Source organism: Acanthopagrus latus, chromosome 16 (genome assembly GCF_904848185.1).
Source record: "Acanthopagrus latus isolate v.2019 chromosome 16, fAcaLat1.1, whole genome shotgun sequence".
NCBI classification, from domain to species: domain Eukaryota; kingdom Metazoa; phylum Chordata; class Actinopteri; order Spariformes; family Sparidae; genus Acanthopagrus; species Acanthopagrus latus.
Window position 1 is genome coordinate 2,382,143 of NC_051054.1, and position 16,492 is coordinate 2,398,634.

Here is a 16,492-nt window from a genome sequence, read left to right on the forward strand (position 1 = left end):
ATCGATGTCTTTTCCCTCCAGAAGCCGCTTAACATCCCATCATCTGAAACCATCAAACACATCAGCTCCACTGATTCCACACAACCTGAAATGAGCGTCGTGATCACGATGACGTCAAACAAAAAAAAATCAAAGGAAAAGAAATTCAATCCGACCTGCTCAGAAAAAGAAGCTCGCTTCCAGCTAGAAAATCATTTTCATGCCTCTGTGCACTGCTGTGGTTTTGTTACGTTCATCCAGAGGTGGCAAACAGTCCACACATGCTCTTCTCCAGAAGAAAGTCTGATTCAACTTCCGTACTCAAGTTAAAAAGTGATAAAGTACAGGCTCTGACATGTACTTTAAGTAAAAGTATCCCTCTGAAGGACATTTCTACAATTTTCCATTTCTGAGCCAAGCTAATGACATATTAATGTTATTCAAAGACTATTAAAGTTAAAGGTAGAATCAGTAGGATTTGTCCCAGCTGTTCCTGAACGCACCACAGAGACAGTTGATTGTTGAGTCTCATTCCCAGGACGTCAAATAGACACATGTTGGGTTGGTAAAGCGTCCCGAGCAGCAACAAAGAGAGAAAATCAGAAACTCTCTGCAGATACGAGACACTAACACGCCTTTTCTCCACGTTCCACATCCTTGACGCATGTAAACCCCAACACACAAGATGTATTTAAACCCCCTCACTGTTAACCACTAACGTCTTATCGCTCCCTCATTTCCTCAGATGATTTGTCAGATCAACCACAGGGAGCCGAGTTTGTCATTAATCATGTGTGTCACATGCTCTCCTCTGTTATTCTGTTCCGGTCTCTGCTGCTTTCATCATCATCGTGGTGTCGCCTGCTGTGCAGATCTGTGTGCAGCCTCTAAACACTGAATATGTGAATTAAACTTCTCCAGCTCAGAACCTCCATTAATTCAACTGGAATATTCTCAATAAAAGGACATCATGGTTTCACACCTGGAGCCTAATGGGAACATGGTTTTCAGGGTGTCCTAACAAAGGGTCTTTCAGCAGTGAGTAATATTAGGTAACAGAACAGCAAAGCGGGGGTGATAGTCAGCAGGATGGCAGCTGTGATTGGAAACAGCTTGTAAAAATTGGAAAATAAACATTTGGCCACAACCGTTCAACAACATTGACTACAACCCAAGATGATTAAATGAAACCCTGCCTGCGGCCCCGAGCGGCTTCATTGTTCATTAAACCCACAAGTGCTGAATAGAATAAAAACATACTGATGATTACTTTGCTATTCTTAGAACCCTGATGTATAACAAAACAAAAGGCATGTTTAGTACGTGTGCTACGTACAAATTCAGGCCCAATGATAAGGCGAAACATGAAGAGACACGGAGTCACCAGATTTCAAACTGACCGGCCCACATCACCGTCCTCATGCAGCACACAGAGCGAATCACAACGCTTCAAACGTCAATACATCCTGAAAACACCACAACCGGCATTCTCAGCGAGAGCAGCTCCCTCAGTGGAGCTTCGATATCACACAACAAGGCCGGAAAGTGATATCTGCTGAATTAAATATCTACTGCAGTGTTTCCCATAAATTGATTTATGTGTGGCGGCCAGACACAACATCAACATGGACCTCCACATATTGATTTTCTCTGTTTTTATCTTTGAAAAAGGGGGTGACGCATTGAAACGGACCCGTGACTCCCTGCAAACTTTCACCGCAGCGTAGCAAACATAAAAAGCAGCTACTTACATCCCACCATCATCATGGCCACGGAGAAGATCTTCTCCCCGTCAGTCGTGGGGGCGATGTTGCCAAAGCCGATGGTCGTCAGGCTGGTCATGGTGAAATACAGAGAGGTGATATAGAGAGAGTCCTTGCCAGGGCCGCCCTCCCATTGGCCAGAACCACTGGCGTTGTAGCGGTACGGCGATCCGATGCTGTTAGCCAGCTGGTAGAGCCAGCTGTCCATCTTGATGGTGTTGGTGGCCTCATCTATGACTTCGTAGTCCCCGATGCTGTACCTGTTACAGACAAAATCAAAGTTATTGTGGAAGAAAATCCAGGCAAAACAGACTTCAGCTCTAAGATTTATATCTGCTTTTAGTTATTTCAGTGACTCGAGGAAAAAACATTAAAACATTTAAAATGGACTTGATCCTTTATTTATGTATGCATCCCTAAGCATTCTCAGGGCGCTTGAAATCTCAAAATGTATGCCTCACATGCTTTTAAGAATATATGACAGGCCACTTAAGTTACCCTTAAATATGGTTATTAAAACCATTAGTCATTCATGTAAGAGCAGACGGAGGACCATGAGCAACATTCAGGGCTTCGCTTTGGTCTGTCGAGGCTCATATTCAGTTATTAGGGTAACTTACTTTATGCACTTTTCACTTTCATGTCCATATGAAATGTTAATGCTGCAGCCTGGATGGTAAGATATCTGGTAAATAGATCACAGAGGCTTCTATAAAAGGAGCTATTCAGACAGAAAGTTCATGGAGTTCCTCAAGGAGCTGGCCTTGGATCACTGATGTGTTGCATTTTTGCCAACAATTCACTGATAGTACGAAAAAAGATGCTAAATTAACACTGTACGCCGATGATACTTCATTATATGTATCAGCAACAACACCTGCTGATCTCACTGCCATCATGAACAAGGAGCTAGATATTATTTAAACTGAAGACAGGGTGAGACTCATTAGATCAGTACAGCCATTTAAAACAAGATTTAGAGACATATCCCATCAAGACAGCCAACAGAAGGCTGGTTTTCACCGAGGCAAACACTGATATCCTTAAATGCACAGTAGTACATCGAGCACTGAAGGCAGGGAATTCTGTTTTTGACTAAATTAGAAATCAACTTTTAAAGTGCAAATAAGGAAGTACCTTTGAATATCACATTTGTAAGATGCTGCAGATAGTTCTTATTCATACTCACACATACAGAATACCCAACACATCAGTCTTATGACTCCTGTTGTTTTGACTTTTATCTTTAATATATGTTTTTTAAATGAGGACCCCGGGAAGACTAGCTTCGCCTTCGGGCAGAGCTAACGGCCGTCGGAACGAATAAACAAAGACACAAAAGCAGCTTTGGAGGTTTAACATGAAGGTGTTCTGTCTGGCAATTTATGTGAAGTACATCAAGCAGGAATGTTTCAGGATGTTGCTGTTGTGTATATCTTATGGACTGATTTGAAAGGGGACACCATGTTCTGGGAAAGCAGCAATTGTTTGCCCTCGGGCATAAATAAATTAGAATATAACTGATGACTGTGAGGAAACTAAACAACACTTGTAGGAAGCAGAACAGCAGCAGATGTGTTGTAATGTACAGTGAGGGGAGGGCAGGAGCGATGTTTAGCATACATAACAGATTAGGAAAAAAGTCCCAGCAGCCAGCAGGAGCTTCTGAACGGCAATAAACTGTGAAGAAATGAGACTTTTAAATGAGAGTCTACCAGATGCAAGCCAGCCAGTGAGCCACCAGTCCGAACACGCAGACCAGCAGGACCAGAACAGCAGCCCCGTACTCCAGGTAGTGGTCCAGTTTCCTGGCCACCCGGCCCAGACGCAGCAGGCGGACCACCTTCAGGGAGCTGAACAGGCTGCTGATGCCCTGAGGGGAGGAAGGAGGGAGAAACATGGGTTATTACAGGTAAATGCTTTCTGCAGAATAGTTTCACAGTCTACATTTGCAGAAACCCCACAACATGTACTTCTACCTTGGATAGTCACAGTTAGCAAGCTGTCCATCAAATATTCATTTAAGCATACTGAGAAAAAAATCTCACAACAAAGATCCTCTTTCTAATTACTAATCACACCTTCCATGTCAAATTATATCATATTTACAGTCCAGACTCAAACGTTTCCCTAAACCACTAAACCAAAAGTAATTTGGAGACTCGTCACATCACCTTGTTGTATTTGCAATAATACAGTTAGAGATAATAACACATGCAGAGCTTTGTCAACAGAGAGGTTTAGTGACTGAAGGCATCATAGAACAATCTGAGGATTTCATAAATCAGGGGGTAAAACTGTCCAACCACAACAACAGCGTGCCCAGATTCATATTGCTGTTCTATCCTGTCAGTGAGCACATTCTTTAGCATGCGAAGCCACATCCATCAAAATTACATCTAAATAACATTTGGTTAGTGATATGCAGCTCTGGACCCAAGAGAAACCAGACAAGGTCTCTGCAAAAACAGAAAACAAACACGGTTCAATCGTTTAGATAATCTGCAATTACAGTTGTTTGAAAGGAAAACATTTGGGAGCAGGAGCGATATGATGCCTGAAATACAACGACGTACAAGCAGGTTATGTTTCCAATACAGCCATTAATAGTTGAGTCGGAGTTTAATACAGATGTTATTACTCATAATGGAGCTGTGGCTTATGGCAGTCACAGAACAAGAAGAGTACAGTGAGCAGGACGGCCCCGAGCATCAACAACACGCTGTATGTTTTTTAAAACTTATTTTACGTGTCACTGCGTATGAATGGGACAAAATAAATAAATAGCCCTGCAACCCTTTTCAGTAGTGTTACTGTACGTGTTGGTCTCATAACAAACACATCAGCGCTGGCAGAGAAAAGGTCCGTCTAAAAGCAGAACCATGGTTGCAGGGAACTTTACACACTCATGCACACAAAGAAAGATGAACCCTGGAGCCCATCTTTTGTACTTCAGGTGCACAACATACCACTTTAATATATATAATGTGGTGCTGGTGAGTTCTGTTTAAACCTGGGGCGAACAAAGCTCCACCACTGACCCAAATCAACCACAAAACAACTTTAGAATGTAGCAACAAAAAGGCACGCGATGCTTCCCAGCTTAACACTCTTAACCAAAGCAGGCAACACCAACGCAAACACTCACCGGCTGCACCAGTTTGGACAAACAACACTTGTGGGACGCGTGCTCCAGAATCCAACAGAGCTAGACGGCCCAGCTCTCAAAACACGGTGTTACACTACCAGAATGCAGTGCGTGGCTTCCCACATGGTAAATGATCCTGTGGACACACACCTTAAGTTAAAGCACAACCACGGTGCAAAATCCCAGGCTGAGCGACATTAAGACCAGCAGTCGACACTACAGAAGCCTCTGATTCTGCCACTGGAGCTTTTTTGAGCTCTTCTCTCCCAGACCAAGTGCACCTCATTGGGCATTCAAGATGTAGCACACCTGGGCAGAGCTAAAGAGGGCAGGAGGGGCGAGAGACGGGCAGCACAGGGCAGGAATACAACTAACAAGACATTTTCATAGTTTGTCCGCCAACAACATGTTTATTTTCACTATAAATCATCCTACTGAGTTCAACTCCTGGTCACAGTTCATCAGTAGACTAATTGAAAGAATCCATCTCAGATTATAATATCAGCCGGGCTCAAATACTCGTAAACACAAATATTAGTTTAATGCACAACAGCAGAAAGTGTCACCACACACAGTCTGAACCATTATCCTCCTGAGTGCAGCTGACCACAGGACCGGGCTCTTTATCCCCCTGTTCTATACCACTAACTTCTCCAAACACAGTTGGCTGAGAACGAGGCTCAAATAAACAAAACCGTTTGTTTTCAGCAGCAGCAGCAGCAGCAGCAGCAGCAGCAGCAGCAGGTCCCCGAGGCGTCCGCACGCTCTGCCCGATCCGTTTTAACACAATTAACACAGCCGAGCGTTTGGAGCAGCAGGGGCCAACAGTGTACAACCCCGAGCTAAATATTTACCAACATTACAAAAACAATCATTTTACAGCGTAGAGGGGAAAAAATAGATAGAAGCCAGCAGGGTTATCTAATGATGCAGGAGCTGATGTTACGTAACACAGAGCGCTGAGGACGAGGAGATTCAACTTCAAACTGTCCATCGTCAGCTGGACCAGCACCAGTCAACCTTAAAATCTTAACCCCGGTAACAGACCGAAGCTTCTCTCAAAGTTTCTTGACTCTGTGCTTTTGCACTGCTCAGCATCTTTCTGCTCCGTCATAAATTTTGCATATTTTATCCAGACAAGAGCTCAAAGTCTACCTGCCCCCCCTCATCCTCCTCTGTTCCACTATACACTGAGACACTGCAACACTTTACAGACATGTTTGTGGTGACAGAACTGGGTTTTTAAAGCCAAAATATGGTATTTTCCTAACCTCAAAAAGCTGCGTCAAGCCAGAGACCACTGTTCAAGGCTGCATTTCAAATTGCATAAGCGTGAAACCATTGGGTATATCTAAAGAGACTTTAGGGCACAAAACCAAGTATTGTAAGGCAAGACAGGATCTTTTCCTAAAACGTAATAGTTGCCAAGCCAGAGACCACTGTTCAAGATGGCGTTTTAATATTTGTAAGCCAAAACATGATCTTATCATGAACCTGGCCGAGTGGGTTTTGTGCCTAAACCAAACTAGAGCCTAGGCACAGTGTTGTCACAAGATAAAACTGAACATCACAAAGCATTGCTAACATTTACTCTGGTTGTCAGGTAGGCTGGTAATTATAATACCTTCCCAAAACACAGGAAACACTGAAGGCAAACTTAAAGAAAACACCTACACAGCTGATACAGGTGGATCTGCACTCGTGTCCATCCTTAAGAGAACTCCTTGTGACTCTTTGCAAAAGTTAAGAAACATTTGCTGTCACTAATTTGCTCTTGAATTAGACTCTTTTGTCTTTGATCTTCACTTTTCCCTAACCCCTTTGACTTGACCAGGCCTGTTTTAACTCCAGTGGACTAAGAGGACCTTGGCTGCACCTTCGCCTCAGCTTCTCTCTGATGCCACAAACCCTCGCAGCCCTCCCCGGGTCTCGCAGCCTCACTCCAGCCACAGCTTCAAAGGCCTCCCCCCCGGGACTCAAACTGTTCCCAGCTCATATGTAAATGCATCTAAATTAAGTAGCCACAGGACAGAGCGCCACAGATGAAAAGAGCATGAGTCAAGCGCACGCAACGCATGTAGAATCATGGCTCATAAGCACCTGTTTATCCAAACGGAGCCCGGCGAAGTGCGACGACGAGGAGACGGAGATTACATGTCCACCGGGGAGCTCTTTCCACAGCGCCGGCTCTTTCTCTCATTATTTTCAAAGCAGAAGAGGCACTGTTGCATATTCTTGACAGCACTGGGAGCTTAACGTGTTTTTCAGTGCTCAATCCGGTGAGCATTAAAAATTCAAAATGTCTCAGCTTTTAGCTAAAGAGCGCCATGCTTCAGCTGAGTATTCAATTGTCACTGCTCAGCAACAGGAGCAGAAGCTTCCCCGAGCAGCGAGAGATAAAACACAAAAAGGTGCTTTTTGTGTTAATATTTAATCCTTTAATTTTTTTTTATTTAACTCCCTTTGATCAGTTGAAACACAAGGTTATTTTTCTAACGTGTTTTTGATAGTTTAGCAGCGCATTTGGTTTAAAAGCTTCTGACGTGAAAGAAATCAAATATAAACTATCTGTGGGATTAGTCAGCTTTCACAATTGAACCGCCTCGAACTAACATCAGACTGTAATTGGACCAAATGAGAAGCAGGGACAGAGAAACGTTTTGTTTTTCATTAGTTTCTCTTGGTGTCAGAGTCTCCTCCACACTCCAATCTCCAATATCTGCACTCATACTGAACAAAAGCACAGTTATAACTAACAACATTAACAATGACTCTGCTCCATTTGAAGTTTCTCAACACTTTTACAACTATTACAGCTGTTTGGTCAAAAATGGTTCATTTTATCTGTGAATAGAACAATAAAAGACTGTCCTGTTACCACCGAGTGTCATTTTCAAGCCTTGAATTTGGCATCACAGTCATCGCCATCTTACTTTTTGGCACCAGAAGTGACCATATTTGGATGAGACGCCCCAAATCACCCCCGTGCTTTATCGTCTATTCTACTCTAAATAGGATCATAGTTCACAAAACGAACATCATGCGGTGTTGAAGAAGACTTGGAACTTGAGATTGAGACCATAAACTCAACAGGAAACTGTTAACTGAGGTAATAAATCAAGTGAGAAGCACAGTAGTTTTCTCATAAGCTTACATACAGTCAGACTTTCTTTTGAAACCACTGGAGTCGCCCTTTATTTACCATTAGAATGAATCTTTCCAGTCCTACAGCCCTGATAAGAACTTGTTTCATCACGACTTGTTTGCACTTGTGAACTTTTGTTTTGACGTTGCAGCCAACAGAAGATCATTACATCTTGTAACCATCTGTACAATATGACATCAACGCAGCGTTATTAATTTAAAAATAGCATCTACACTCACTCAAAAGACGTTTTACTTTCCAAGGCGTACATTAAAAACTCTCATAGATCCAATAATGCCACATAAAGGATGCTATTTCTGACCAGCCATATGGCAGCTTTAGGAACACACAGTCCACTTCCAAATATATAAATGCACAGCAAAGTTGGCAAGAAAAAAAAATCACCACATGCTTTTATTTTGTTGTCAAAACTCACACGGGTGGAAGAGAAGAACTTGAAGCGCTGGCACCGAAAACAGAAGCTCAACACGACACCCCGACAAGAAAACGAGCTAATAAGATTGTTGGTGTGCCAATATTTAGAATACTTAAAGTTTAACATATTTGTGAGATGATCCATCAGTAACCTCTGCTGAACGTTTGTGCTAACACAGACAGGAAACTCAACAATGTTAGTGTATCACCTGAGTCTTTATCCAACAGCACCAACATGTGTTTAACGAAGCCAAATCATTAAATCATTTGGAGAAATGTCCAGAACCAAAATGTGAACACAGCACTCAGTAGAGCAAATCCCTCAAGTTCCAACAGTCCCCTTTAACTGAATCAAGCCTGAAACAGCAAGATGGAGGAAACTGTACACATGATTTCTTTTCATTAAGGTCCATGCATCCTTCCTCAGAATTCAAGTCCGAGTCAAAATAAATTGTTTACCCTCTTCTGTAGCATCTGAATGTTTCTGTTATGTACTGACTGTGAAGAAAACCTGAATCTCTCATATTCTGTATATTAATATTGACTAGTAAACATGGTCGCAACTAATGATTCATTTCACTCGATTTATCTGCCGATTATTTCCTATTTTAATCGATTAGTGAATAATGTCACAAAATGTCAATCAGATGACATCCTCAAACCCAGATGTTCAGTTTACGGTCATAGAGGAGGAAGTATTTTCACATTTAATTACTTTAAAAGTTACTCATGCAGATCAATCAAACTGATCCCTGCAGCTCTACTTGCTGATGGACGATCACTCTGTAAGATTCACCCACATCCTTAACAAATCTTCTTCTCTTCCTTCGATCACGTCACTTCCTTCCATCCACCGTTCTCCCCGCCGACTCTTCCCTCCCGCCCTCTCTCTGTGTTAATATCCCACCCCCGACTGCATGGCGCACAGCTTCCTCCCGGCTCTGTCAGCTCGGCCGGCCGTGGCGGTGGCAGCATGCACGCCACGCAGAAAGGTCAGCCTGGATTAGACTTTGTGAGACGCCGCGGCGCCTGCAGACACACGCTGTGAGCTCCCATCGGCCTGCCGGGCTCCTCCGTGACAACAGGTGGCTCTGGGACCCGCGGGGGGTTCCTCCAACACAACACACACACAAACACACACCCTGACTCCTCACACACCTCTGTTTCGACCCGAGGGAGCGTCGCCACAGCTCCTCATGAGAGTGTTACATCATTTTTTTTTTGCTGCCATAGCCCGACTACTTCAGCTGGCGTGTTGGTGTGACCGCTGCTGACCCATGTGTGTCTGTGTAGGCGTCGCTGTTCAGGAGATATGAAATGAAATGTTGTATATCCAAAATGTCAACAGAAAAGTTCCTGCACCGTAGACGAAAGTTCTGTTTTAGCACAACCTGTAGCTCCTGATCTCGAATCGTCTGAGGAAAATATTTTATTGCGGAGAGAACGACGGCACCACCTTCCATTCCACCTCCTGATGTGAAATCTCCCTAACAAGCATGTGATATCTCGTTATATTCTGGTGACCGAGCTGCAACAATCACTAAAGGCACTAAAGACCAAAGACAACAAAAACAAGATGCAGTTCGTCAGAAACAAAGGAATATACATTAAGAGCATCTCCAAGTCAACAAACGAATAGTTTGCATTTGGTAATGTACCTCACAAGTCATGAATATGGATGTTTTTGTGTGTACGTACGTGAGCTGGCAGCACCTGCGTGTCACCAGCTTGGCACGGAAACCTGCAGTCAGTTACAACTAAAAATACCCCAGCCATCAGAGACGGCAGCCGTCTGCAGCGAGCCTGTAATAATCTCCGCAACTTTCTTTCTTGCTGCACCTTAAGCCGCCCACACACACTGTCCTCCGCCAGCAGCGTCTATTCTTCAGCCTGCTAATACGGGAAGGCAGCAACAAAAATGTCAATTTAGCAAAGAGGGTGAAGAGCGTCTGAATGTGTCCTCTGTAGCGGCTGGAAATTTACGTGCCATTGATTTCCTTTCAGTCCTGCTCGCTCGCTCGCTCGCTGCTGTCTGCTGTTTAAAAAAGACAGAAAACAGAAAACTTCACCCAGCGGGATCTCATCGAATCCATCAGCGACCGGCAGCGAGAGGCCGGAGGCTGCGAGACACCTGAATCGAGAAGCTCCAAACACGCCTACAGGTGGGAGCGTACACAATACAATCCAGCGTTCAGACTGAAGGAGGACGCAGCGGGCAGCAGCAGGAGACGCTCACACACAAAAACATGCCGAGGACGAGGTTCAGCAGCGACGGTTACAACTGTGAGCTCACAGTTAGCCTCACGTCAGGTCACAGCTGCGTTAAAACTTCCTGGGACACTTTGTTCATTCATGTAATAATGTTTTCTGTAACTTAAACCAAGTGCTGTATCCCAGGAGGGCCATTAGAGCCCCTTCACGGCCTGTTAGAAAACATTGTAATTCACCAACATTCAACAGACCATCAGACCAGCGGCCATGTTTGTTTCCGACTGGCTGGAAGTTGTTGAACTTTATATCAGGACGAGGTGAAACAACAGTTTAACTGCTTCTCTTCAATCCGTCCTCAGGGTGTATTTAACTGCAGGTTACCATGGCAACAATATTACTATATCTTTTCATCAGCCCAGCTAGGTAACTCTCAGTGGAGACACTAATGTAAAAGGGAGGTTAACACTGCACACCTTTGAGGACCCGAGTTCAGGCACCGAGGCTGGAGGTGAGTTTTAATAATGCAAAAACCAACATGATACACAACACGACATATAGTCTGTCATGATGGATAAATGTATATATACAGTATATATATGATATAACAGCCCAGCCCAGGTTGGAAGAAGCAAATGTTTGCCAACAAACTTCAAAAATGTTTTCCTTCAATGTTCAGGATCAGGCCCCAACAACTGTAGAAGTAGAATAATCCTTAATATACAACCTGTTTCAACAACAAATGCACCAAAAACTTTAAACTTTAAAAGTTTTCTAGTCTCACAAGTTGATATTCTGTGTGTTTGTGTGTTTTGTGTGTCATTGTGTCTAAATGTTGCTCAGAACCAGAATAAAACACTGAGGGAGGTGTGGAATGACTTTCTGGCACGTAAAATTAATAGATGTTGAAAGATCCGGCTGCTGGCAGCTTAAATACTGCTTTTATTATTATTACTGGCGTTCAAAACTAACGCTAATTAAGCCGTCGCTTGGCAGACGCACACACACACACGCATTCAATACAATAATGGACGCCACGAGCACACACCTACAGTGAAGTGTTCTTTTTCTAATTTATTAAACAATATACACACCCACTTGTGAAGAGATTGGTTTTAAATGAGAAAATGAACAATAGAAGATATTTGTTTCTGTGTTTGTTTCACATCGAAAAGATTCTTCCACCGAGGCAGAAGTCTAATTAATTCAGAGGGAAATCAAGTGGAAAATCACCGTTAATGGACTTCAGGCCGTATTGATGAAACTCCTCAATATCTGGCTGTGAAGAAACGCAGCGAGTCGGCCTGATCAACCCAAGAAGCATCACACTGAAAACAGGTTCGGGATGTAAAATCTCTCCTTCCCTCAGGCCGATGTAACCAACAACAGCTGTTGTCTGAAACTAATTAGACTCTAAAGCTGTTAAAGATCAATGTGAGTTAGATTTTCTGTCAGAATCAGGTGAAGATCTGCAGTAGTTCAGGAAAACATCCTGACTATCAGCTTCTGTTCTCTCTCCTGAAGAAACTCACCTCAGCCTCAACAGAAGATCATAACAACAATCCAACCATGATTATCTTCGGTCCTCCTTCAATCCTTCGTGCTATCGGACTTAAATACGCCCAGCTGACCTGAGAAGCTCGACTGTATCGTTTTTTTTAAAAAAGGGAATTCAATAATGAATTTCAAGCTGCTGCAGATAAACACAGTGGAAGACGGCAGGAGAGGGAGGAACCACAATTATTCTCCACTTTCGCCAGGCAGACTGTCATCTATTATCTCAGCCGGAGAGAAAACCATTATCAATTATTAATCAATGAGCTTCATGAGCTTATTAACTGAATCGGCACCTGCTGTTGTGTCACAAACTCCAGAGAGAAAACACTTTGTGAGACACAAACCTGCGATACATTTAAATCTGACCGTTATTGAATCCTGACTGTTATAAACTCAAACTCTCCGACCCAGAATCAAAAACACAAGAGCTTTTTATCCATCCAGATTGTTTTGGTGTGAGTTTTGAACAACTCATCAGCAACACGATTATTCAAGACCTTGTTGTGAGCGCGACTGAACTACATCCAACAACAGCATCACGTAGACGAGGTTTGTGCTCGTGACAGCGCAGGATATTCATAGTTAGCTTAGCTTGCTAGCCTCTCGCCCAGGAGTAGATGTGTACTTCTTGCTTTGGGGTTGAACTATCCCTTTAATCAAAGCAGTGGACAAAAGAACCGACCCAGCTTCCCACAGAGCCATCAGTACCTTCCCTGCGACTCCCAGCATCTGTAGTCCCGAAGACAAAAACACCGCTGAGTCGTCTCCGATAACACACTGCTGTTCCACATCTCTAATTCAAGCCCTCCACTGAAAACATCCTCTTGTTCCAGCAGAAGGGAACAGTCCTTCCTCCTCCTTTCTGCCAACAAAGTGAATCTCAAAACACCGTCGGACAGAAAGCCATTTTCTACTCACACCTGGTATTAAAAATGTCCAATCACATTGCGAACCACAGGATGACGTCTAGCTAATCTGATCACATCCAGGTGTGTTTACATTATATAAGTTCCTCCTGATCCAGATATAATATCCAGGTACAAGCCACATGTTAATATCAGGTGTTAAATGGGGCACTGAGACTCAGCTGAGCCCAGCTGGTGGGAGCTTAACCAATCAGCAAGCAGCAGGAAACATAATGACATAATGACACGATGATTCATCACCTCTTCAGACGTCTGACATTAAACCAGCCGCTCTGCATCTAACATGAAGCTTAATTCTGCAAAGTCACGACCTACTTCTCACCCCCAGACTCTGAGAAATCACTTTCACTTAGTTTGATAATCGAATCGATTTCCAGAACAGCTGCTGTGTTTTCAAGGATGAGAGTTCTGAAGCTGATCGTCTGTCCGCTCAGCTGGAGGTCAAAATAATCACATCATGATGTAAACTCACGGACGCCAGCCGTCAACACCGCGATCCAAAGAGCCTAACCGTACCTCATCCACGTTCTCGAAGGCGTTGATGATGTCATACGGCAGGCAGGACAGCAGGTCGATGACGAACCAGGTCTTCAGGTAGTTCATGCGGATGAGCTTGGGGTCGGAGATGACCTCCCCGCCGGGGCCCACGAAGGTGGTGTGGAAGTTGAGGACGATGTCCACCAGGAAGATGACGTCCACCACGCTGTCCAGCACCAGCCACACGATGTTGTTCTGCTTGGTCTTGAAGGAGACGTTGTACGGCACCATGATGGCCGTGTAGAAGGTGAGGATGAGGATGACCCAGTCCCAGGTGGTCTTGAAGGTGCAGTAGTGGAGGATGATGTGCGGCGGCGTCTTCGGGGCCTCCTGCTTGTACTGCGGGAGGATGTCCGAGTTCAGCTGCAGAACCTGGAGACGAGACGGAGACGTTAACTCAAACACAGCTAGATTTAAAAAATGATAATCAGGAAACAGACAAATATCTTTGGCATAAACACAAATCAGTTTCACGTCGACCAACTTCAGCTGCAAAAACTTTACCATCATTTAAACAACTTTTTAAAAAGGCGCCTTTTAATTGACTCGTAATTATCTCTGATCCTGCCAACTCTTAAATCTCATTAACTCTCTTCTGTTCACCCTCATCATCTTTTAATGTCGATTATCTGTAAGACATTTTGCAAACTCCACTTGTGGTTCAACATTTATTGCACAAATGCATCTTTCTGTACAGTTTTCTATTTCAAACAAGTCGTCATCTCATTTCAAACTGAACAAAAAGCAAGAAAACCAATATTACAAAACAAACAAGTTCAGCCCAGGACGGCATATTACATATTTTTTATACCCTCGTGTATTTCACCCATTCCAAGACGTTCAAAAATAAAGAAATTCAACGTATTGATTTATTTAACACGGTTTGTTTCAAACTTCTGGATTCAACCGATCAAAACTTCACTCTTTATGCTTTCTGACCCAGTTTTCATACTTTAAATCAAACACAAAGACGAACACAACCCTGATTAATTTATTCATTAATTTACTGTTGCGTGCCAAGAAAAGTTAGATTTGTAATAGACGCCTGAGGTAATGTAAATTCACTCCAACTGTTTTGAGAGCACAGAGTAGAAAGAGGAAGTTCGAGAAAGGAAATGATGGAATTAAACTAGTGAAACGGATGAAAGACATCAAGAAGGAAAAATAAGCACTAAGAATAAGAATATTATGTTGTTTTATATTCTCGTTATAATGACCCCCTGCTGCTGCTCGATGTGCAAAGAGTACATCAGAAATCTGTAATGTTTTCTTCCACCTTTTCGTCTTTATTCATCTCTTCTTTAACGCTCTCTCTGTGACAAAACTGCATAATGAATAAATGTGGCTTGAAATGAGACGGAGACAGAAGAGGACACAAAATCAGACGAGAGGCAGAGAGAAATAAACCCAAAAAAAAAAAAAAAGGAAAATAAAAACAGCCATTACGCCGTCGTTTGCAGCGTGTTGATGATGACGACCCCCGCGGAGCTCGACCTCCTCTGCAGAACTCAGACTGCATTAAAGCCCACACACACACACACACACACACTCACACACACTCACACACACTCACACACACTCACACACACTCACACACACACACGTCAACCATCCAACTCATCGTACACTAAACTGCAGATTATTCTCTTTGCATCCAGCTGCTGCACAGATGAACTCTACAGATACAAAAAAATCCTTTAAAATAACAGACTGCTGAAGTAAAAGTGCTACTTTTGACTGATTCTATTGGAAATATTGATGGATATAAGTATAAGTGGATATAAGATGGCCCGATTCGAAACAAACACATCAGTTGACGGAAACTTTGCCGCTAATTTTGCAGAGCGTCTGTCAACTCTCGTAAAAAAGGTTCAACGTGAGATTCTCACCAGAGTAACTTTAGCATATCCAAGGGTTGGATCTTGTCACTGCAATTAATTATGAAAGTCAAAGTGTTAACTGTTTGCAATCAGTACAAGAACAACTAAAAGCGATGACAACAGAAACCTTCAGATATCGCTCCTCACATTCAGAGTTAGCGTTGTTTAGCTTTGTTTAGCCTCCGTTAGCCCCGTTTGTCCTCACAGCAGGACTCAGTCTGATGTGAAGTCACGAGGATCAACAGCCGGCTTCATAACTCCGGAGCTGCATCTCATCTAATCCTCATCATCAGAGCTGCCAATCACACAGCCGCTGGTCAAGAGCAGCACCAGCGCTCGAATATGAGACTGCCAATTAGGAGCCCAGCGGCATTGTGGGGGGGAGAAAAAAAGGAAAACAACTCTGCTTATGTGACACTCGACGGCGTCCTCGAAAGAAGACGCCAGCTGTGCCTTTCAGGCTGCGGAGCAGATGGATCACCTGCGATGTCTATTGAGCGCTAACAGGACGTTACGTAACCCTCCACCATCCGACGGGGAGGATAGGAAAGAGGGTGTATTAGCTTGTAGCTGATTACGCCTTTTTCCTCTTCCTACCTCCCAGCCATCATTACATCTCACATTCTTCTCTTCCTGCCTTCTATACTTGCAGCCTTTCCTCCCTTCAAAACTTCTTCTTCTTCCTTTTTCTTCCTTCCCTCACTCATTTTCTCCCTCTCCTCCTCGAGTCGTCATGATCTGCGTCGCCTTCCTTCCAACAGAACTTCAAGGTTTCTGTTTCACGGCAAGAAAACTCTTTAAATCAAAGTGTGTAAAATGAGTGACTAAAATTCAACCTTGGACAAAAGTTCAATTGGTTCCTGAAAACCAAACAAACATGGACGCCTCACATCAGCTGTAGTCTGCTGTTCAGT

The 16,492-nt window shown here is 43.4% G+C and overlaps 1 protein-coding gene across 10 annotated transcripts in view; it reads right to left on the bottom strand.

The window, feature by feature from the left end:
* LOC119034352 (potassium voltage-gated channel subfamily H member 5-like) overlaps window positions 1–16,492 on the bottom strand; it is a 138,784-nt gene that overhangs the window by 66,099 nt on the left and 56,193 nt on the right. For all 10 annotated transcript variants that reach the window (XR_005079545.1, XR_005079546.1, XM_037125275.1 and 7 more), the window contains 3 exons: window positions 13,678–14,070; window positions 3,458–3,615; window positions 1,731–2,002 (listed from right to left, as the gene is read on the bottom strand). Coding sequence is in view for 8 of the 10 variants with exons in the window: in XM_037125275.1 (XP_036981170.1) it covers window positions 1,731–2,002; window positions 3,458–3,615; window positions 13,678–14,070 (823 nt within the window). In the remaining 2 variants the exon portion in view is untranslated. The remainder of the gene's footprint in view (window positions 1–1,730; window positions 2,003–3,457; window positions 3,616–13,677; window positions 14,071–16,492) is intronic.